This window comes from Salvelinus namaycush, unplaced genomic scaffold, assembly GCF_016432855.1.
Source record: "Salvelinus namaycush isolate Seneca unplaced genomic scaffold, SaNama_1.0 Scaffold5, whole genome shotgun sequence".
NCBI classification, from domain to species: Eukaryota; Metazoa; Chordata; class Actinopteri; order Salmoniformes; family Salmonidae; genus Salvelinus; species Salvelinus namaycush.
This window is the reverse complement of record NW_024061197.1, coordinates 655,343-677,823: the sequence shown is the minus strand read 5'-3', so window position 1 is coordinate 677,823 and position 22,481 is coordinate 655,343. Positions and strand designations below refer to the sequence as shown.

The window sequence follows — 22,481 nt, the reverse complement described above, 5'->3', positions numbered from 1 at the left end:
TGCAAAGGCAAAGGCAGACATTGGGGAAAATGACATTCAAGCAGCATTGAAAAATAGAGCAAATATAAGGACAAACCTGAGAAAACAACAGTTGTCTGTTGATATGTTACCATGGTAACCCATCTTCCCTGTAAAACACCTCCAGACAGTGTGAAACCATGTTGTTTTACATTAATCCAATAACAGCTCAGGTGTATCAAGTATAACAGAGACAGAAGGCAACTGAAAGACACAGTAACAGAAATGCAGATGTAAAGAGCAAACTGAGATAGATACATCTCTAGAACTAGAACTTAGAAGATGGTCATTCTAGAACTAGAACTTAGAAGATGGTCATTCTAGAACTAGAACTTAGAAGATGGTCATTCTAGAACTAGAACTTAGAAGATGGTCATTCTAGAACTAGAACTTAGAAGATGGTCATTCTAGATGTAGAACTTAGAAGATGGTCATTCTAGATGTAGAACTTAGAAGATGGTCATTCTAGAACTAGAACTTAGAAGATGGTCATTCTAGATGTAGAACTTAGAAGATGGTCATTCTAGAACTAGAACTTAGAAGATGGTCATTCTAGAACTAGAACTTAGAAGATGGTCATTCTAGATGTAGAACTTAGAAGATGGTCATTCTAGAACTAGAACTTAGAAGATGGTCATTCTAGATGTAGAACTTAGAAGATGGTCATTCTAGATGTAGAACTTAGAAGATGGTCATTCTAGATGTAGAACTTAGAAGATGGTAATTCTAGATGTAGAACTTAGAAGATGGTCGTTCTAGATGTAGAACTTAGAAGATGGTAACTTCTTGAGGAGTATGAGACAAACATGTCAAACATTCTAACTGATAACTAACATTACAAAGGGCTGCTCCTTGAAACCTTGTTGAACTGGCAATTTCCAGAATAGAACACTTTAGAATAACCTTCTAGAATGTACCTCTCACACTATGGGGTGTAAATACATCTCCATACTCCAACTTCACTGTATGAGTGAGTCCCACGTGTTTAACTTCATCTGATCCCCTTCAGTTAACACACTGTAGTGGAGAACATCAGATTACATCACAGGTAGACAAGTGGATCTCCACCTACAGCTCATACCCCCTGCCTCCCAAATGGCCCCCTATTCCCTACATAGTGCACTACTTTTAACCAGAGCCCTGTGGGTAGTGCACTATATAGGGAATAGGGGGGCATTTTGGGATGTAGCCCACGATGTTCGGTTGTCTACTATGATGTATACTGGTTTGGTTTATGACCAACATCCTCTCTGTCTCGTTCTAGACCGTCTCTAACCTGACTTCCTGTTTACACCTTTCATACCGGTCTCTGTCTTTTACTATTATACAGGTGGGCCTTGGAGGGAGGGGGGAGAGGAGGGAGAGGGGAAGGATGGAGGGCGGGAGGGGGGAGAGGAGGGGGGAGGAGGAAAGAGGGAGAGACAGTCCTTCTTAATGAAGAAGGAGAGAAGGAGGGAGAGGGGAGACACGGGGAGAGGGAAGCATGGAGAGAGGGATGAGGTCTCTATCCACCCCAGTCCTTCTTGATGGAGGGAGGGAGGGATGAAAGTGGGGGAGACAGGGGAGAGAAGGGGTAAGAAGGAAGGGGAAAGGGAGAGGTGGAGACACAGGGAGAGGGAAGGAGGGAGAGAGGAATGAGGCTCCTCTCTATTCGTCCCAGTCCTTCTTGATCCCCAGGTTCCACTCCCAGGAGAGGTGGTCGGTCTTGTCGTCATCGGTGAAGTGGGACTTGATGTGGTAGCTGCCTCTGACAATCATGCCTTTGGGCGCCTCCTCCACCGGGGTCATGAACTCGTGCTCCTCCACCCGCGGCCCGTAGCTGCCCACCATGTACACCGCCTTGTCCACTGCACGACACAAAATGGACGCTCAGTTGCACACTTGCTAGCCAGGTTTTAGGTGAATGTGGGGGAAACTGTGACAATTTGTGTCAGTGACAAGACACCAAATGGCGGCTCAGTTGAACAGTTGGTAATCAGGTTTTAAGTGTATGTGGGGGAAACTGACGTCTTGTGTCGATGAAAACACACAAAATGGCAAGCTCAGTTGCATCGCTGTTAACCCGGAATTAGGTGTACGTGTGGAAACTGTGATGTCTTGTGTCGATGAAAACACACAAAATGGCAAGCTCAGTTGCATCGCTGTTAACCCGGAATTAGGTGTACGTGTGGAAACTGTGATGTCTTGTGTCGATGACAACACATAAAATGGCAGCTCAGTTGCACCCTTGCTAGCCAGGGTTTAGGTGTATGTATCAGAAACTGACACGATCTATGGGTCTAAACAGCACAGCGTATCCACAGCTTGGCACAAAATGGGGTCCTCCTTACCTCTGATTCCTTTCCTGTAGGTCAGATGGACGTACTTCAGCCCAGACACAATATCTCTGTTAACCTGGAGAGGAGAGGAGGGAAGGGGAGAGGAGGAGGGGAGGAGAGATATCAGGAGCAATAAATAAACAATGTAAATTCATTGGGACTGGAAATCTGTAGTGCATTTAAACACAGTATGAACTTATATGGAGGAGAGGAGAGGGGGAGGGGAGGTGAGAGGAGGGGAGATGAGAGGAGGGGAGATGAGAGGAGGGGAGAGAGGAGAGTGGAGGAGGGGAGATGAGAGGAGGGGAGAGAGGAGAGTGGAAAGTGGAGGAGGGGAGAGGAGGGGAGAGGAGGGAAGGAGAGGAGAGGAGAGGAAAGGAGAGCTTTCTTATATAAAGTCTCATCAAGAGTCAACTTTATACAGCTTTGTCCCAAATGACACCCTACTCCCTATTCAGTGCACAACGTTTGACCAGGGCACTTAGCCCTATAGGCCCTGGTCTGAAGTAGTGCACTTGGCCCTATAGACCCTGGTCTGAAGTAGGGCACTTAGCCCTATAGGCCCTGGTCTAAAGTAGTGCCCTTAGCCCTATAGGCCCTGGTCTGAAGTAGTGCCCTTAGCCAAGGCCTACTCTACTATTCCTGCCATCACTGTTCCCCAGCTGCAGTTGCACTCTTCTACCTCCAGGTGTCCTCACTGCAGAGTCTGAGGGAGAGAGGGCTGCTTGGTGAGTCTGAGGGAGAGAGGGCTGCTTGGTGAGTCTGAGGGAGAGAGGGCTGCTTGGTGAGTCTGAGGGAGAGAGGGCTGCTTGGTGAGTCTGAGGGAGAGAGGGCTGCTTGGTGAGTCTGAGGGAGAGAGGACTGCTTGGTGAGTCTGAAGGAGAGAGGGCTGCTTGGTGAGTCTGAGGGAGAGAGGGCTGCTTGGTGAGTCTGAGGGAGAGAGGGCTGCTTGGTGAGTCTGAGGGAGAGAGGGCTGCTTGGTGAGTCTGAGGGAGAGAGGGCTGCTTGGTGAGTCTGAGGGAGAGAGGGCTGCTTGGTGAGTCTGAGGGAGAGAGGGCTGCTTGGTGAGTCTGAGGGAGAGAGGGCTGCTTGGTGAGTCTGAGGGAGAGAGGGCTGCTTGGTGAGTCTGAGGGAGAGAGGGCTGCTTGGTGAGTCTGAGGGAGAGAGGGCTGCTTGGTGAGTCTGAGGGAGAGAGGGCTGCTTGGTGAGTCTGAGGGAGAGAGGGTTGCTTGGTGAGTCTGAGGGAGAGAGGGCTGCTTGGTGAGTCTGAGGGAGAGAGGGCTGCTTGGTGAGTCTGGGGGAGAGAGGGCTGCTTGGTGAGTCTGAGGGAGAGAGGGCTGCTTGGTGAGTCTGAGGGAGAGAGGGCTGCTTGGTGAGTCTGAGGGAGAGAGGGCTGCTTGGTGAGTCTGAGGGAGAGAGGGCTGCTTGGTGAGTCTGAGGGAGAGAGGGTTGCTTGGTGAGTCTGAGGGAGAGAGGGCTGCTTGGTGAGTCTGAGGGAGAGAGGGCTGCTTGGTGAGTCTGGGGGAGAGAGGGCTGCTTGGTGAGTCTGAGGGAGAGAGGGCTGCTTGGTGAGTCTGAGGGAGAGAGGGCTGCTTGGTGAGTCTGAGGGAGAGAGGGCTGCTTGGTGAGTCTGAGGGAGAGAGGGCTGCTTGGTGAGTCTGAGGGAGAGAGGGCTGCTTGGTGTGTCTGAGGGAGGGGGAGAGAGGGTTGCTTGGTGAATACAGTCTCTGTCCCCACGGGATCATTCCCTTTAAAAGGTGCCTTGTCGGCAATGTGCAATAGGTTTGAATCCCAGCCTAGACCAGAGTATCTCAGAGTTTCATCTGATTCCATAATAATCTGTCATATCAACTAAGATCTTTCATTCCCAAGTAGAACTGGTCATGCCACTGTCACCATCCATTAGAATGGGCCTGAACAACATAGATCACTCTCCCTTCTTTCTCACTACTTTTCAACGTCACCTACAACTTCTTTAGACTGAACACAGACGTCTATGTTTTACTTATTTACATTTGGTTGAATTGTCAACTAATATGAAATCAACACAAAATGTCATCATGCCATTGGATTTAGGTAACAAATTGGGTAAAAAAAAAAAACCTTACAGTGAAATGCCGAATACACCAGGTGTTGACCTTACAGTGAAATGCCGAATACACCAGGTGTAGACCTTACAGTGAAATGCTGAATACACCAGGTGTTGACCTTACAGTGAAATGCTGAATACACCAGGTGTAGACCTTACAGTGAAATGCTGAATACACCAGGTGTTGACCTTACAGTGAAATGCTGAATACACCAGGTGTAGACCTTACAGTGAAATGCTGAATACACCAGGTGTAGACCTTACAGTGAAATGTCAAACAGAACAGAGCAGAACAGAAAGGTGAAGAGGAGATTGATCCCTGATCTGTTTCACCAGTGTTGTGCTTGTCTCCATCCCCCACCAGGTGTCTCCTATTTTCCTCCATTATCCCCTGGGTATTTATACCTGCATTTTCTGTTTGTCTGTTGCCAGTTCATCTTGGTTTGTCAGGTCTTACCAGCGTGTTTCCTGTTTCTCCTCTTCTCAAGTTCTTGTTTCCTAGTCTTCCCGGTTCCAACCTGTCTGCCTGTCCTGACCCTGAGCCTGCCTGTCCTGGCCCTGAGCCTGCCTGTCCTGGCCCTGAGCCTGCCTGCCGTTCTGGCCCTGATTGACTCTGCCTTGGACTACGAACCTCTGCCTGCCCTCGACCTGCCCTTTATCTGTCCCTTTGTTATAATAAATATTCTGAGACCCGAACCATCCGACTCCTGTATCTGCATCTGCATCATATCCTGAGTCGTGATAGAGATGTTCTCACCTTAACGTGTATCTTGATTCTGTAGTCCAGGAGAAAGGAGGAGAGGGGAGGAGGAGGAGAGGGGAGGAGGAGGAGAGGGGAGGAGGAGGAGAGGGGAGGAGGAGGAGAGGGGAGGAGGAGGAGAGGGCTCTTACCTTGAAATGTATCTTCACTCTGTAGTCCACTCCTTCCTTCATGGTGAAACTCTTCTTCTTCAGAGCCTCCAGGTCCCCTGTAGGTCAACACCATGACAACATGAGGTCAACAGATGAGGTTATCACTTCAATATTCAAACACAACAGCCAAACTGCAGATGATATCCATATTGTTCTCAAGTTCTCTGTGTCTCTGACTGTCCTCTGTGTCTGGTCTCTGACTGTCCTCTGGGTCTGGTCTCTGTGTCTGGTCTCTGACTGTCCTCTGGGTCTGGTCTCTGACTGTCCTCTGGGTCTGGTCTCTGACTGTCCTCTGTGTCTGGTCTCTGACTGTCCTCTGGGTCTGGTCTCTGACTGTCCTCTGTGTCTGGCCTCCGACTGTCCTCTGTGTCTGGCCTCCGACTGTCCTCTGTGTCTGGTCTCCGACTGTCCTCTGTGTCTGGTCTCCGACTGTCCTCTGTGTCTGGTCTCCGACTGTCCTCTGTGTCTGGTCTCCGACTGTCCTCTGTGTCTGGTCTCCGACTGTCCTCTGTGTCTGGTCTCTGACTGTCCTCTCTGACTGTCCTCTGGGTCTGGTCTCTGACTGTCCTCTGTGTCTGGTCTCTGACTGTCCTCTGTGTCTGGTCTCTGACTGTCCTCTGTGTCTGGTCTCTGTGTCTGGTCTCTGTGTCTGGTCTCTGTGTCTGGTCTCTGTGTCTGGTCTCTGTGTCTCTGACTGTCCTCTGGGTCTGGTCTCTGACTGTCCTCTGGGTCTGGTCTCTGACTGTCCTCTGGGTCTGGTCTCTGACTGTCCTCTGTGTCTGGTCTCTGACTGTCCTCTGTGTCTGGTCTCTGACTGTCCTCTGTGTCTGGTCTCTGACTGTCCTCTGTGTCTGGGTCTCTGGGTCTGGGTCTCTGGGTCTGGGTCTCTGGGTCTGGGTCTCTGGGTCTGGGTCTCTGGGTCTGGGTCTCTGGGTCTGGGTCTCTGGGTCTGGGTCTCTGGGTCTGGGTCTCTGGGTCTGGGTCTCTGGGTCTCTGGGTCTCTGGGTCTGGGTCTCTGGGTCTGGGTCTGGGTCTCTGGGTCTGGGTCTCTGGGTCTGGGTCTCTGGGTCTGGGTCTCTGGGTCTGGGTCTCTGGGTCTGGGTCTCTGGGTCTCTGGTCTGGTCTCTGGTCTGGTCTCTGTGTCTGGTCTCTGGGTCTCTGTGTCTGGTCTCTGGGTCTCTGTGTCTGGTCTCTGGGTCTCTGTGTCTGGTCTCTGGGTCTCTGTGTCTGGTCTCTGGGTCTGGTCTCTGGGTCTGGTCTCTGGGTCTGGTCTCTGGGTCTGGTCTCTGGGTCTGGTCTCTGGGTCTGGTCTCTGGGTCTGGTCTCTGGGTCTGGTCTCTGGGTCTGGTCTCTGGGTCTCTGTGTCTGGTCTCTGGGTCTCTGTGTCTGGTCTCTGGGTCTCTGTGTCTGGTCTCTGGGTCTCTGTGTCTGGTCTCTGGGTCTCTGTGTCTGGTCTCTGGGTCTCTGTGTCTGGTCTCTGTGTCTGGTCTCTGTGTCTGGTCTCTGTGTCTGGTCTCTGTGTCTGGTCTCTGACTGTCCTCTGGGTCTGGTCTCTGTGTCTGGTCTCTGACTGTCCTCTGGGTCTCTGACTGTCCTCTGGGTCTCTGACTGTCCTCTGGGTCTCTGACTGTCCTCTGGGTCTCTGACTGTCCTCTGTGTCTGGTCTCTGTGTCTGTTCTCTGTGTCTGGGGTTTATAGATTAAATATAAGTCCCAATTGGCACTACTTTGACCAGGGCCCTATGGCACCCTATTCCATATATAGTGCACTACTTTGTCCAGGGCCCTATGGCACCCTATTCCCTATATAGTGCACTACTTTTGACCAGGGCCCTATGGCACCCTATTTCCTACATAGTGCACTACTTTTGACCAGAACCCACTCTAGAACCCTCTGATCACAGATACAGCACAGTAATGGGTGTTTAATACATTTAAACTTTACCCTGCTGTAAAAGCCTTATCGTGGAGGGATACAAGGGAGGAGGGGGAGGAGGAGGAGGAGGGGGAGGAGGAAGAAGATGAGAAATAAAAGGAGAGAGATGAACAGAGAACAGAGTGGTGATGGTGTTGAAAGGAAGAGAGGGAAGAAGGAAGGAGAGATAAATGGAGAGAGATGGACAGAGAACAGAGTGGTGATGGTGTTGAAAGGAAGAGAGGGAAGAAGGAAGGAGAGATAAATGGAGAGAGATGGACAGAGAACAGAGTGGTGATGGTGTTGAAAGGAAGAGAGGGAAGAAGGAAGGAGAGATAAATGGAGAGAGATGAAGAGAACAGAGTGGTGATGGTGTTGAAAGGAAGAGAGGGAAGGAGGAGAGTGGAAGAAGGAAGCAGTAGAGATAAAAGGGAAAGGACAGCACTGATGTGTTGTGGTGGAGACACACACAGCCCTGCCCCCTCCCTAGACCTAGTTTAACAGTAACTCCTGGTACTACCAGTTAACATCAAAGTCACATCAGACAACCATTACACTCTCAGAAAAAAGGGTTTGGCTGTCCTCATAGGAGAACCCTTTAACTCTCTCCTTTATAGTCTCCCACTTTCTACCTCTCCTCATCACTCTCCCTCACTCTGCCTCTTCCTCTCTCTCTCTCACCCTCCCTCTCTGAAGACAGGATCAGACATTGGTTCCCTGGAAAGTGTTTCTCACTGAGACTGAAAAAATGGGTCAACAATAGAATAACCTCTCTCTCTCTCCCTCCCTCTCGCTCACCCTCCCTCCCTCCCTCTTTCCCTCTCTCTCTCCCTCCCTCTCTCCCTCTTTCCCTCTGCTGTGGTAAAAACCCACAAGCTGCAGACAGAGAGAACCAGCAGATTACATGCAGATATATCAGGCATCTCTTTTCCCTCTCTGTCTCTCTCACCCTCTCTGTCTCTCTCACCCTCCCTCTCTCTCTCTCACCCTCTCTGTCTCTCTCACCCTCCCTCTCTCTCTCTCACCCTCTCTGTCTCTCTCACCCTCCCTCTCTCTCTCTCACCCTCTCTGTCTCTCTCACCCTCTCTGTCTCTCTTTTCCCTCTCTGTCTCTCTTTTCCATCTCTGTCTCTCTTTTCCCTCTCTGTCTCTCTCACCCTCTCTGTCTCTCTCACCCTCTCTGTCTCTCTTTTCCCTCTCTGTCTCTCTTTTCCCTCTCTGTCTCTCTCACCCTCTCTGTCTCTCTCACCCTCCCTCTCTCTCTCTCACCCTCTCTGTCTCTCTCACCCTCCCTCTCTCTCTCTCACCCTCTCTGTCTCTCTCACCCTCTCTGTCTCTCTTTTCCCTCTCTGTCTCTCTTTTCCCTCTCTGTCTCTCTCACCCTCTCTGTCTCTCTCACCCTCTCTGTCTCTCTCACCCTCTCTGTCTCTCTCACCCTCTCTGTCTCTCTTTTCCCTCTCTGTCTCTCTTTTCCCTCTCTGTCTCTCTTTTCCCTCTCTGTCTCTCTCACCCTCTCGGTCTCTCTTTTCCCTCTCTGTCTCTCTTTTCCCTCTCTGTCTCTCTTTTCCCTCTCTGTCTCTCTTTTCCCTCTCTGTCTCTCTTTTCCCTCTCTGTCTCTCACCCTCCCTCTCTCTCACCCTCCCTCTCCATCCCTACCCCTTAGCTTCCCTCTCTCTCATTTCGGTCTCCTCTTTCAATCAGAAAATCCTTTGACTCTATATAGAATAGGTTGTAGCGAGAATGGAGGAGGGAGCAGCGTAGGGAAAGGAGCTTATTTCTCTCAAATTCTGTGCACAATTTTGTTTACATCCCTGTTAGTGAGAATTTCTCCTTAGCCAAGATAATCCATCCACCTGACAGGTGTGGCATATCAAGAAGCTGATTAAACAGCATAATCATTACACAGGTGCACCTTGTGCTGGGGACAATAAAAGGCCACTATAAAATGTGCAGTTTTGTCACACAACGCAATACCATAGTTGTCTCAAGTTTTGAGGGTGCGTGTAATTATCATGCTGACTGCAGGAATGTCCACCAGAGCTGTTGCCAGAGAATTTAATGTTCATTTCTCTTCCATAAACCGCCTCCAATGTCGTTTTAAAAAATTTGGCCGTACGTCCTCTCTTTTCTCGTCCTCCTGGTTTTTGACCCTTGCCTGTCCTGACCCTGATCCCGCCCGCCTAACCACTCTGCCTGTCCCTTACCCTGAGCCTGCCTTCCATCCTGTACCTTTGCCCCACCTCTGGATTACTGACCTCTGCCTAGGCGGCATTATGTACTGTATAATGTAATGATGTCATGATGAAGGGCTGGCTCTGGTCCAACGTTAGTTAAGCCAACTCTATGAGGTATCTACATGACATCATCATTATGTACTGTATAATGTAATGATGTCATGATGAAGGGCTGGCTCTGGTCCAACGTTAGTTAAGCCAACTCTATGAGGTATCTACATGACATCATCATTATGTACTGTATAATGTAATGATGTCATGATGAAGGGCTGGCTCTGGTCCAACGTTAGTTAAGCCAACTCTATGAGGTAGCTACATGACATCATCATTATGTACTGTATAATGTAATGATGTCATGATGAAGGGCTGGCTCTGGTCCAACGTTAGTTAAGCCAACTCTATGAGGTATCTACATGACATCATCATTATGTACTGTATAATGTAATGATGAAGGGCTGGCTCTGGTCCAACGTTAGTTAAGCCAACTCTATGAAGTATCTACATGACATCATCGGTCTCTCACTCTGCATCTCTCTCTCTCACTCTGCATCTCTCTCTCTCACTCACTCTGCATCTCTACCTCTCTCTACCTCTCTCTACCTCTCGCTCTCTCTCAATTCAATTCAATTCAAGGAGCTTTATTGGCATGGGAAACATATGTTAACATTGCCAAAGCAAGTGAAGTAGATAATATACAAACGTCTCTCTCTCTCTAACTCTGCAGCTCTCGCTACATCTCTCTCTCTAACTCTCTCTTTGTTTCTCTCTCTCTTGGATGGTTCTATCGCCTAGCAACCAGGTGACCTTTCCCATTTGTCTCAGTCTCAGTTTGTTTTTATGTGTATGTGTGTGTGTGTGTGTGTGTGTGTGTGTGTGTGTGTGTGTGTGTGTGTGTGTGTGTGTGTGTGTGTGAGTGTTGGTTATCCTTTGTGAAATAGAAGATAGTGGTGTATACTTAGATATCGTCTCATTCGAGGGAAGCCCCTTCGCACCCACCCACCCACACAATCACCCACCCACCCACCCGCAGTTTATCTACCAGAATACAGAAAGTCCCACCATACACACTGATGCACAGATACACACAGATGCACAGATACACACTGATGCACAGATACACACTGATGCACAGATACACACTGATGCACAGATACACACAGATGCACAGATGCACACAGACACACCCACTAGCGCACTAAGTCATCCACAGGAGAACACACACCAGACACACCACACACCAGACTCCACACAAACCAGACACCACACACACACACACCAGACACCACACCACACACACCAGACACCCACACACACCACACACCAGACACACACACCAGACACCACACACACGGTCCTCCACAGTCTCCTGCTCTGTGGGAGGATGACATCATCATGGCACTGCAGGATGGGGCGTTGACACATTATTATGCTGAGCTGTCCCCTGACACACACACAGACACACACACACACACATATACTGTATATATGCACATACAGACACAGAAAGACAAATACACCCACTAGTGCATACACAGTCCCCAAGAACAGGATCCAGCACCTAGTCTTCCTCCATCCCAGAATAACAGTGGAACAAAACCATACATACCCTCATCCCACCACTGAATTCATTCATATTGGAGCCTCATCCCACGACACTGAATTCATTCATATTGGAGCCTCATCCCACGACACTGAATTCATTCATATTGGAGCCTCATCCCACAACTGAATTCATTCATATTGGAGCCTCATCCCACTACACTGAATTCATTCATATTGGAGCCTCATCCCACTACACTGAATTCATTCATATTGGAGCCTCATCCCACTACTGAATTCATTCATATTGGAGCCTCATCCCACTACTGAATTCATTCATATTGGAGCCTCATCCCACTACACTGAATTCACTCATATTGGAGCCTCATCCCACTACACTGAATTCATTCATATTGGAGCCTCATCCCACTACACTGAATTCATTCATATTGGAGCCTCATCCCACTACACTGAATTCATTCATATTGGAGCCTCATCCCACTACACTGAATTCATTCATATTGGAGCCTCATCCCACTACACTGAATTCATTCATATTGGAGCCTCATCCCACGACACTGAATTCATTCATATTGGAGCCTCATCCCACTACACTGAATTCACTCATATTGGAGCCTCATCCCACTACACTGAATTCACTCATATTGGAGCCTCATCCCACCACTGAATTCATTCATATTGGAGCCTCATCCCACTACACTGAATTCATTCATATTGGAGCCTCATCCCACTACACTGAATTCATTCATATTGGAGCCTCATCCCACTACACTGAATTCATTCATATTGGAGCCTCATCCCACCACTGAATTCATTCATATTGGAGCCTCATCCCACTACACTGAATTCATTCATATTGGAGCCTCATCCCACCACTGAATTCACTCATATTGGAGCCTCATCCCACCACTGAATTCACTCATATTGGAGCCTCATCCCACCACTGAATTCACTCATATTGGAGCCTCATCCCACTACACTGAATTCATTCATATTGGAGCCTCATCCCACTACACTGAATTCAGAGAGTTACACATTATAGATGGAGAGATAGTGAGTGCAGGAGAGGGATGGAGAGATACCAGGGGCCAGGGATAAAGGAGTGGTATTTACCTGAGAGGTCCATGGTGATGGGGCCAGGTGCTTGGTCACACATCAGGGTCAGTCTGGTGACCTGGACATTGGGAATGTTCGGGTCTGAAAAATCAGAGAGGGTGTGTGTGTGTGTGTGTGTGTGTGTGTGTTCTTGTTGTTAATATTGAGTTATAGCTATTATTAAAGCAGCAGTAACACCAGATACCAGGATGAATCAACTAGATACCAGGATGAATCAACCAGATATCAGGATGAATCAACCAGATATCAGGATGAATCAACCAGATACCAGGATGAATCAACCAGATACCAGGATGAATCAACCAGATACCAGGATGAATCAACCAGATACCAGGATGAATCAACCAGATACCAGGATGAATCAACTAGATACCAGGATGAATCAACTAGATACCAGGATGAATCAACTAGATACCAGGATGAATCAACTAGATACCAGGATGAATCAACTAGATACCAAGATGAATCAACCAAATACCAGGATGAATCAACCAAATACCAGGATGAATCAACCAGATACCAGGATGAATCAACAAGATACCAGGATGAATCAACTAGATACCAGGATGAATCAACTAGATACCAGGATGAATCAACTAGATACCAAGATGAATCAACTAGATACCAGGACGAATCAACTCTAATAGACAGAGGTATATGACACACACGATGACAAGGTGCAGGGCCCAGTACCAGCATTACTGTGGTCTTTGATGCAGGGCCCAGTACCAACATTACTGTGGTCTTTGATGCAGGGCCCAGTACCAACATTACTGTGGTCTTTGATGCAGGGCCCAGTAGTAACATTACTGTGGTCTTTGATGCAGGGCCCAGTACCAACATTACTGTGGTCTTTGATGCAGGGCCCAGTAGTAACATTACTGTGGTCTTTGATGCAGGGCCCAGTAGTAACATTACTGTGGTCTTTGATGCAGGGCCCAGTAGTAACATTACTGTGGTCTTTGATGCAGGGCCCAGTACCAACATTACTGTGGTCTTTGATGCAGGGCCCAGTACCAACATTACTGTGGTCTTTGATGCAGGGCCCAGTACCAACATTACTGTGGTCTTTGATGCAGGGCCCAGTACCAACATTACTGTGGTCTTTGGTGCAGGGCCCAGTACCAACATTACTGTGGTCTTTGATGCAGGGCCCAGTACCAACATTACTGTGGTCTTTGATGCAGGGCCCAGGACCAACATTACTGTAGTCTTTGATGCAGGGCCCAGTACCAACATTACTGTGGTCTTTGATGCAGGGCCCAGTACCAGCATTACTGTGGTCTTTGATGCAGGGCCCAGTACCAACATTACTGTGGTCTTTGATGCAGGGCCCAGTACCAACATTACTGTGGTCTTTGATGCAGGGCCCAGTACCAACATTACTGTGGTCTTTGATGCAGGGCCCAGTACCAACATTACTGTGGTCTTTGATGCAGGGCCCAGTACCAACATTACTGTGGTCTTTGATGCAGGGCCCAGTACCAACATTACTGTGGTCTTTGATGCAGGGCCCAGTACCAACATTACTGTGGTCTTTGATGCAGGGCCCAGTACCAACATTACTGTGGTCTTTGATGCAGGGCCCAGTACCCATAACATTACTGTGGTCTTGCAATAGAAGCGATTCCATGTCAATTGCTAATAAGCACACACACAGTAACACACACTGACCACAGTAACACACACTGACCACAGTAACACAGTAACACAGTAACACACACTGACCACAGTAACACACACTGACCACAGTAACACACACTGACCACAGTAACACACACTGACCACAGTAACACAGTAACACACACTGACCACAGTAACACACACTGACCACAGTAACACAGTAACACACACTGACCACAGTAACACACACTGACCACAGTAACACAGTAACACACACTGGCCACAGTAACACAGTAACACACACTGACCACAGTAACACACACTGACCACAGTAACACAGTAACACACACTGACCACAGTAACACACACTGACCACAGTAACACAGTAACACAGTAACACACACTGGCCACAGTAACACAGTAACACAGTAAGACACACTGACCACAGTAACACACACTGACCACAGTAACACACACTGACCACAGTAACACAGTAACACACACTGACCACAGTAACACACACTGACCACAGTAACACAGTAACACACACTGACCACAGTAACACAGTAACACACACTGACCACAGTAACACACACTGACCACAGTAACACACACTGACCACAGTAACACACACTGGCCACAGTAACACAGTAAGACACACTGACCACAGTAACACAGTAACACAGCAAGACATAGTAACACAGTAACACAGTAAGACACAGTAACACGGTAAGACACAGTAACACAGCAAGACATAGTAACACAGTAACACAGTAAGACAAAGTAACACGGTAAGACACAGTAACACAGTAAGACACAGTAACACGGTAATACACACTGACCACAGTAACACAGTAAGACACAGTAACACACACTGACCACAGTAACACAGTAAGACTCAGTAAGACACACTGACCACAGTAACACAGTAACACAGTGACCACAGTAACACGGTAACACACTGACCACAGTAACACGGTAACACAGTAACACACTGACCACAGTAACACGGTAACACACAGTAACACACTGACCACAGTAACACGGTAACACACTGACCACAGTAACACGGTAACACAGTAACACACTGACCACAGTAACACGGTAACACACTGACCACAGTAACACGGTAACACACTGACCACAGTAACACGGTAACACAGTAACACACTGACCACAGTAACACAGTAACACAGTAACACAGTAACACACTGACCACAGTAACACAGTAACACACTGACCACAGTAACACAGTAACACACTGACCACAGTAACACACTGACCACAGTAACACAGTAACACAGTAAGACACTGACCACAGTAACACAGTAACACAGTAAGACAGTAACACGGTAACACAGTAACACACTGACCTGCCACCACTGGTCCAGCTCCTAGTAGAGTCTGTTTGTATTTCCTGAGACTCTCATCATCCTTGTCTAGTTCCTGTATCTCCTGCAGGCTCTTCTGGGCTGGAGGAGTGTAGTTCAGGTCTGTCTCGTCCTCCTCCTCTCCCACAGGCTTCTCCTCCTTATCCGCCATCAAACCTGCATGGGAACACAGGGTATGAACACAATCAGAGACCCTGCATCTCTCTCTCTCTCTCACATTCTCTTTCTCTCTCTCTGTGCATCTCTCTCTCTCTCACACTCTCTCTCTCTCACTCTCTTTCTCCCTCTGTCTTTCTCTCTCTGTCTTTCTCTCTCTCTCCCTCGCACTCTCTTTCTCCATCTCTGTCTTTCTCTCTATGTCCCTCTCTCTCTGTCCCTCTCTGCCTTACTCTCTGGCCTTTTCTCATTTGGGCAAAAGTCTGTCCTCCACCCTCTCTCCTCTGACCTCTCTCCTACATGACCCAGAAACCACTAAGTGGTTGAGGAGTGTGTCAGTTTGTTAGTAGGCAAACAGAAGACACAGTCTGTCTCCCCTCCTCAACAGCCTCCTTTTGGCGAGGAAGCACAAGTGTATCCTACCAGGAAGAGTTTCTATATCTGCCACACCCCCTTTGAATCAGATGTATTGTCGGAGAAGAAAAGCAAAAAGCATTGTTACTACAGGTTACAGATGTAGGATCTCTATTTGATCGCCCTGTTGTTACAACAGGTTACAGATGTAGGATCTCTATTTGATCGCCCTGTTGTTACTACAGGTTACAGATGTAGGATCTCTATTTGATCACCCTGTTGTTACTACAGGTTACAGATGTAGGATCTTCATTTCATCACCCTGTTGTTGCTACAGGTTACAGATCTTAGATCTTCAGTTGATCTCCCTGTTGTTGCTACAGGTTACAGATGTAGGATCTCTATTTGATCGCCCTGTTGTTACTACAGGTTACAGATGTAGGATCTCTATTTGATCGCCCTGTTGTTACTACAGGTTACAGATGTAGGATCTCTATTTGATCGCCCTGTTGTTGCTACAGGTTACAGATGTAGGACCTTCATTTCATCACCCTGTTGTTGCTACAGGTTACAGATCTTAGATCTTCAGTTGATCTCCCTGTTGTTGCTACAGGTTACAGATGTAGGATCTTCATTTCATCACCCTGTTGTTGCTACAGGTTACAGATGTAGGATCTTCATTTCATCACCCTGTTGTTGCTACAGGTTACAGATCTTAGATCTTCAGTTGATCTCCCTGTTGTTGCTACAGGTTACAGATGTAGGATCTTCATTTCATCACCCTGTTGTTGCTACAGGTTACAGATGTAGGATCTTCATTTCATCACCCTGTTGTTGCTACAGGTTACAGATGTAGGATCTTCATTTGATCTCCCTGTTGTTGCTACAGGTTACAGATGTAGGATCTTCATTTGATCTCCCTGTTGTTGCTATAGGTTACAGATGTAGGATCTTCATTTGATCTCCCTGTTGTTGCTATAGGTTACAGATGTAGGATCTTCATTTGATCTCCCTGTTGTTGCTACAGGTTACAGATGTTGGATCTTCATTTGATCTCCCTGTTGTTGCTACAGGTTACAGATGTAGGATCTTCATTTGATCACCCTGTTGTTGCTACAGGTTACAGATGTAGGATCTTCATTTGATCACCCTGTTGTTGCTACAGATGTAGGATCTTCATTTGATCACCATGTTGTTACTACAGGTTACAGATGTAGGATCTTCATTTGATCACCATGTTGTTACTACAGGTTCATTACAGTGAACAGAGTACTGTAAGGGGTTAGCATGTTTAACAGCCTGTGGTGGGATACAGAGTTGTTTGTATGGTTAATTATCTAGAACAGAGCAGCTCTGAAAACACACAGGTGCACAAACACACTACAGGATGACATAATGCCTCCACCTGTCTAGATGGGGTCAACTCCCCGTGGAGGATAGATATGTGTGTATGTTTGTGTATGTTTGTTTATGTGTGTGTGTGTGTGTGTGTGTGTGTAGTTGTGTGTGTGTGTGTGTGTGTTGTGTTCTCTACTGAGTGTCTGTTATTTACAGCGTCTCCTAGACGACCAGGGTCGAAGAAGCTGCTCTCTTTCTCTCTCAGTCTCCATGGCAACCACTTAAAAAATAATTAAATAACATGACATCACCGTACTGATAATGTCCATACCATGAAGATTAAAAAATGATTATTTTACCTCTATGAATCACTTGGTATCTGATTTCAATGGTTTCACTTCAGGAAGTATCCACTCAGTCAGTACACAGAATGAGTGAAAGTGGTTAAATGGCCCAGTCCCGTAAATAAAGAACAGCCTGGGGTGCTGGAGCGGTCAAACTCTGATCCACTTCCTATTTCTGTATCTCTATCCTGTCCAATAAACATCATGGCTCAAGCCTCATGACACAACACAATATGAGGAAGTAGAAGAGGATCAACAGTGGGACATTACTAAAACAACCTACAGCTGACTGACTACAACCAAGTCTTACTGACTGAGTCCTACTGACTACAACTGAGTCTTACTGACTACAACTGAGTCCTACTGACTACAACTGTGTTCAACTGACTGAGTCCTACTGACTACAACTGAGTCCTACTGACTACAACCAAGTCTGACTGACTGAGTCCTACTGACTCCAACCAAGTCTGACTGACTGAGTCCTACTGACTACAACCAAGTCTGACTGACTGAGTCCTACTGACTACAACCAAGTCTGACTGACTGAGTCCTACTGACTACAACCAAGTCTGACTGACTGAGTCCTACTGACTACAACCAAGTCTTACTGACTGAGTCCTACTGACTACAACCAAGTCTTACTGACTGAGTCCTACTGACTACAACTGAGTCTTACTGACTGAGTCCTACTGACTACAACTAAGTCTTACTGACTGAGTCCTACTGACTACAACCAAGTCTTACTGACTGAGTCCTACTGACTACAACTGACTCTTACTGACTGAGTCCTACTGACTACAACTGAGTCTTACTGACTGAGTCCTACTGACTACAACTGAGTCCTACTGACTACAACCAAGTCTTACTGACTGAGTCCTACTGACTACAACTGAGTCCTACTGACTACAACTGAGTCCTACTGACTACAACCAAGTCTTACTGACTGAGTCCTACTGACTACAACTGAGTCCTACTGACTACAACTGAGTCCTACTGACTACAACCAAGTCTTACTGACTGAGTCCTACTGACTACAACTGAGTCCAACTGACCAAATCCAACTGAGTCCAAATGACTCCAACTGAGTCCAAATGACTCCACCTGAGTCCAAATGACTCCACCTGAGTCCAAATGACTCCACCTGAGTCCAAATGACTCCACCTGAGTCCAACTAACTACAACGTACTACAACTGAGTCCAACTGACTACAACTGAGTCCAACTGACTACAACTGAGTCCAATTGACTCCAACTAACTACAACGTACTCAAACTGAGTCCAACGGAGTCCAACAGTGGTCCTGTATGGCTCAGCTGGTAGAGGACGGAGCTCAACACTAACGACTGTGGGTTGAGGGGCAGCTCTCAGGGGGGAACTGTGGGGGGACCTTGGATGGTTTGGTGGCCTGGCGGCTGGGAGCTTGGGCCGGTGGCTGAGAGGTCGCTGGTTCGAATCCCCGATTCAACTTGGTGGGAGATCTGTCCATGTGCTCTTGGGCGGGGTGCTTGACCCGGGTTGATCCTGTGTGTCTCGCTGGATGGGAGTCTGTTAGACTGGATGTACTGTAGATGTTGAGCGGCTTCACTGAAGGTAGATTGTATGTTTAAATATTCAATCAAATAAAAAGAAAACGTGGATTTAAAACATATATATATATATTGTGGGTTCAAGTTCTGCTGAGGTCACTGTATGAGAAATGTATACACACATCACTGTATGAGAAATGTATACACACATCACTGTATGAGAAATGTATACACACATCACTGTATGTCGCTTTGGATACATAGCATACATTATGTTATTATATCAACTGACCTAAACTGAGTCCAACTGACCTAAACTGAGTCCAACTGACCTAAACTGAGTCCAACTGACTGAGTCCAACTGACCTAAACTGAGTCCAAATGACTGAGTCCAACCGACTGAGTCCAACTGACCTAAACTGAGTCCAACTGACCTAAACTGAGTCCAACTGACCTAAACTGAGTCCAACTGACCTAAACTGCGTCCAACCGACTGAGTCCAACTGACCTAAACTGAGTCCAACCGACTGAGTCCAACTGACCTAAACTGAGTCCAACTGACTGAGTCCAACTGACCTAAACTGAGTCCAAATGACTGAGTCCAACTGACCTAAACTGAGTCCAACAGACCTAAACTGAGTCCAACTGACCTAAACTGAGTCCAACTGACCTAAACTGAGTCCAACTGACCTAAACTGAGTCCAACTGACCTAAACTGAGTCCAACTGACCTAAACTGAGTCCAACTGACTGAATCTAACAGACTGAGTCCAACTGACCTAAACTGAGTCCAACGGACCTAAACTGAGTCCAACTGACCTAAACTGAGTCCAACCGACTGAGTCCAACCGACCTAAACTGAGTCCAACTGACCTAAACTGAGTCCAACAGACCTAAACTGAGTCCAACTGACCTAAACTGAGTCCAACTGACCTAAACTGAGTCCAACTGACCTAAACTGAGTCCAACTGACTGAATCTAACAGACTGAGTCCAACTGACTGAGTCCAGCCGAGTCACTATAACTGAGTCACTGTAACTGAGTCACTGTAACTGAGTCACTGTAACTGAGTCACTATAACTGAGTCACTATAACCAACTGAGGCACTGTAACTGAGTCACTATAACTGAGTCACTATAACTGAGTCACTATAACTGAGTCACTATAACTGAGTCACTACTGTAACTGAGTCCAACTGAGAACACTTTGGGGTAATACCATGTATGGTCAGTGGGGGGGAGAATAGTTTTGGGGTAATACCATGAATGGTCAGCGGGGGGAGTAGTTTTGGGGTAATACCATGTATGGTCAGAGGGGGGAGAGTAGTTTTGGGGTAATACCATGTATGGTCAGAGGGGGGTAGAGTAGTTTTGGGGTAATACCATGTATGGTCAGTGGGGGGAGAGTAGTTTTGGGGTAATACCATGTATGGTCAGTGGGGGGAGAGTAGTTTTGGGGTAATACCATGTATGGTCAGAGGGGGAGAGTAGTTTTGGGGTAATACCATGTATGGTCAGAGGGGGGGAGAGTAGTTTTGGGGTAATACCATGTATGGTCAGAGGGGGGAGAGTAGTTTTGGGGTAATACCATGTATGGTCAGAGGGGGGGAGAGTCGTTTTGGGGTAATACCATGTATGGTCAGTGGGGGGGAGAGTAGTTTTGGGGTAATACCATGTATGGTCAGAGGGGGGAGAGTAGTTTTGGGGTAATACCATGTATGGTCAGAGGGGGGAGAGTAGTTTTGGGGTAATACCATGTATGGTCAGAGGGGGGAGAGTAGTTTTGGGGTAATACCATGTATGGTCAGAGGGGGGAGAGTAGTTTTGGGGTAATACCATGTATGGACAGAGGGGGGAGAGTAGTTTTGGGGTAATACCATGTATGGACAGAGGGGGTAGAGTAGTTTTGGGGTAATACCATGTATGGTCAGAGGGGGAGAGTCGTTTTGGGGTAATACCATGTATGGTCAGAGGGGGGAGAGTAGTTTTGGGGTAATACCATGTATGGTCAGAGGGGGAGAGTAGTTTTGGGGTAATACCATGTATGGTCAGTGGGGGGAGAGTCGTTTTGGGGTAATACCATGTATGGTCAGAGGGGGGAGAGTAGTTTTGGGGTAATACCATGAATGGTCAGAGGGGGTAGAGTAGTTTTGGGGTAATACCATGTATGGTCAGAGGGGGGGAGAATAGTTTTGGGGTAATACCATGTATGGTCAGAGGGGGGAGAGTAGTTTTGGGGTAATACCATGTATGGTCAGAGGGGGGGAGAATAGTTTTGGGGTAATACCATGTATGGTCAGAGGGGGGGAGAGTAGTTTTGGGGTAATACCATGTATGGTCAGAGGGGGGGGGGAGTAGTTTTGGGGTAATACCATGTATGGTCAGAGGGGGTAGAGTAGTTTTGGGGTAATACCATGTATGGTCAGAGGGGGTAGAGTAGTTTTGGGGTAATACCATGTATGGTCAGAGGGGGTAGAGTAGTTTTGGGGTAATACCATGTATGGTCAGAGGGGGGAGAGTAGTTTTGGGGTAATACCATGTATGGTCAGAGGGGGGGAGAGTAGTTTTGGGGTAATACCATGTATGGTCAGAGGGGGGGGAGTAGTTTTGGGGTAATACCATGTATGGTCAGAGGGGGGGAGAGTAGTTTTGGGGTAATACCATGTATGGACAGAGGGGGTAGAGTAGTTTTGGGGTAATACCATGTATGGTCAGAGGGGGAGAGTAGTTTTGGGGTAATACCATGTATGGTCAGAGGGGGGGAGAGTAGTTTTGGGGTAATACCATGTATGGACAGAGGGGGTAGAGTAGTTTTGGGGTAATACCATGTATGGTCAGAGGGGGGAGAGTAGTTTTGGGGAAATACCATGTATGGTCAGAGGGGGTGAGAGTAGTTTTGGGGTAATACCATGTATGGTCAGAGGGGGGGGGGGGGGGAGTAGTTTTGGGGTAATACCATGTATGGTCAGAGGGGGGAGAGTAGTTTTGGGGTAATACCATGTATGGTCAGAGGGGGGGGGAGTAGTTTTGTGGTAATACCATGTATGGTCAGAGGGGGGAGAGTAGTTTTGGGGTAATACCATGTATGGTCAGAGGGGGGAGAGTAGTTTTGGGGTAATACCATGAATGGTCAGAGGGGGGAGAGTAGTTTTGGGGTAATACCATGAATAGACAGAGGGGGGAGAGTAGTTTTGGGGTAATACCATGTATGGTCAGAGGGGGGAGAGTAGTTTTGGGGTAATACCATGTATGGTCAGAGGGGGGGAGAGTCGTTTTGGGGTAATACCATGTATGGTCAGTGGGGGGGAGAGTAGTTTCGTCAGATACCCCCTGGATACCACAGCCTTGGAGCAAATCCTCACTAAATTCACACTGTGGTGGGAATCAAGTATTGACGTCATTGGATCTTTGCATAAACATAAACATTTGAGTCGGGACTGGGAATCATGGCTCTCTACTGAATTACAGTAAAACTAACAGCCTGCTGCTGGGGTTTTATTTATTTTTCAACCTGTATTTAACCAGGCAAGTTCATTTGCACATTCGCTGTTTAGACCTCGGACAACATTTACCCGGGAAGCCAAATTCCTCA

At 47.5% G+C, this 22,481-nt stretch overlaps 1 protein-coding gene across 1 annotated transcript; it reads right to left on the bottom strand.

Annotated features, from left to right (window-relative positions):
• Positions 1-1,556: 1,556 nt before the first annotated feature.
• Positions 1,557-15,326, bottom strand: LOC120041659 (rho GDP-dissociation inhibitor 2-like). Its single transcript, XM_038986528.1, has 5 exons — positions 15,157-15,326; positions 12,158-12,241; positions 5,317-5,393; positions 2,349-2,412; positions 1,557-1,865 (listed from the first exon to the last, which is right to left on the bottom strand). Exons 1-5 carry the CDS (start codon positions 15,323-15,325, stop codon positions 1,666-1,668), a joined length of 594 nt encoding a protein of 197 aa, XP_038842456.1. The 5' UTR covers position 15,326; the 3' UTR covers positions 1,557-1,665.
• Between the last annotated feature and the right edge of the window lie 7,155 nt (positions 15,327-22,481).

Coding starts and splice junctions, on each gene's coding strand:
- LOC120041659 (XM_038986528.1), bottom strand. CDS start 15,325: ATGGCGGATAAGGAGGAGAAGCCTGTGGGAGAGGAGGAGGACGAGACA. Junction 5,394..12,157: donor CATCACCATGGACCTCTCAG/GTAAATACCACT, acceptor GTTGACCTACAG/GGGACCTGGAGGCTCTGAAG. Junction 2,413..5,316: donor GAGTGAAGATACATTTCAAG/GTAAGAGCCCTC, acceptor TCTCCTCTCCAG/GTTAACAGAGATATTGTGTC.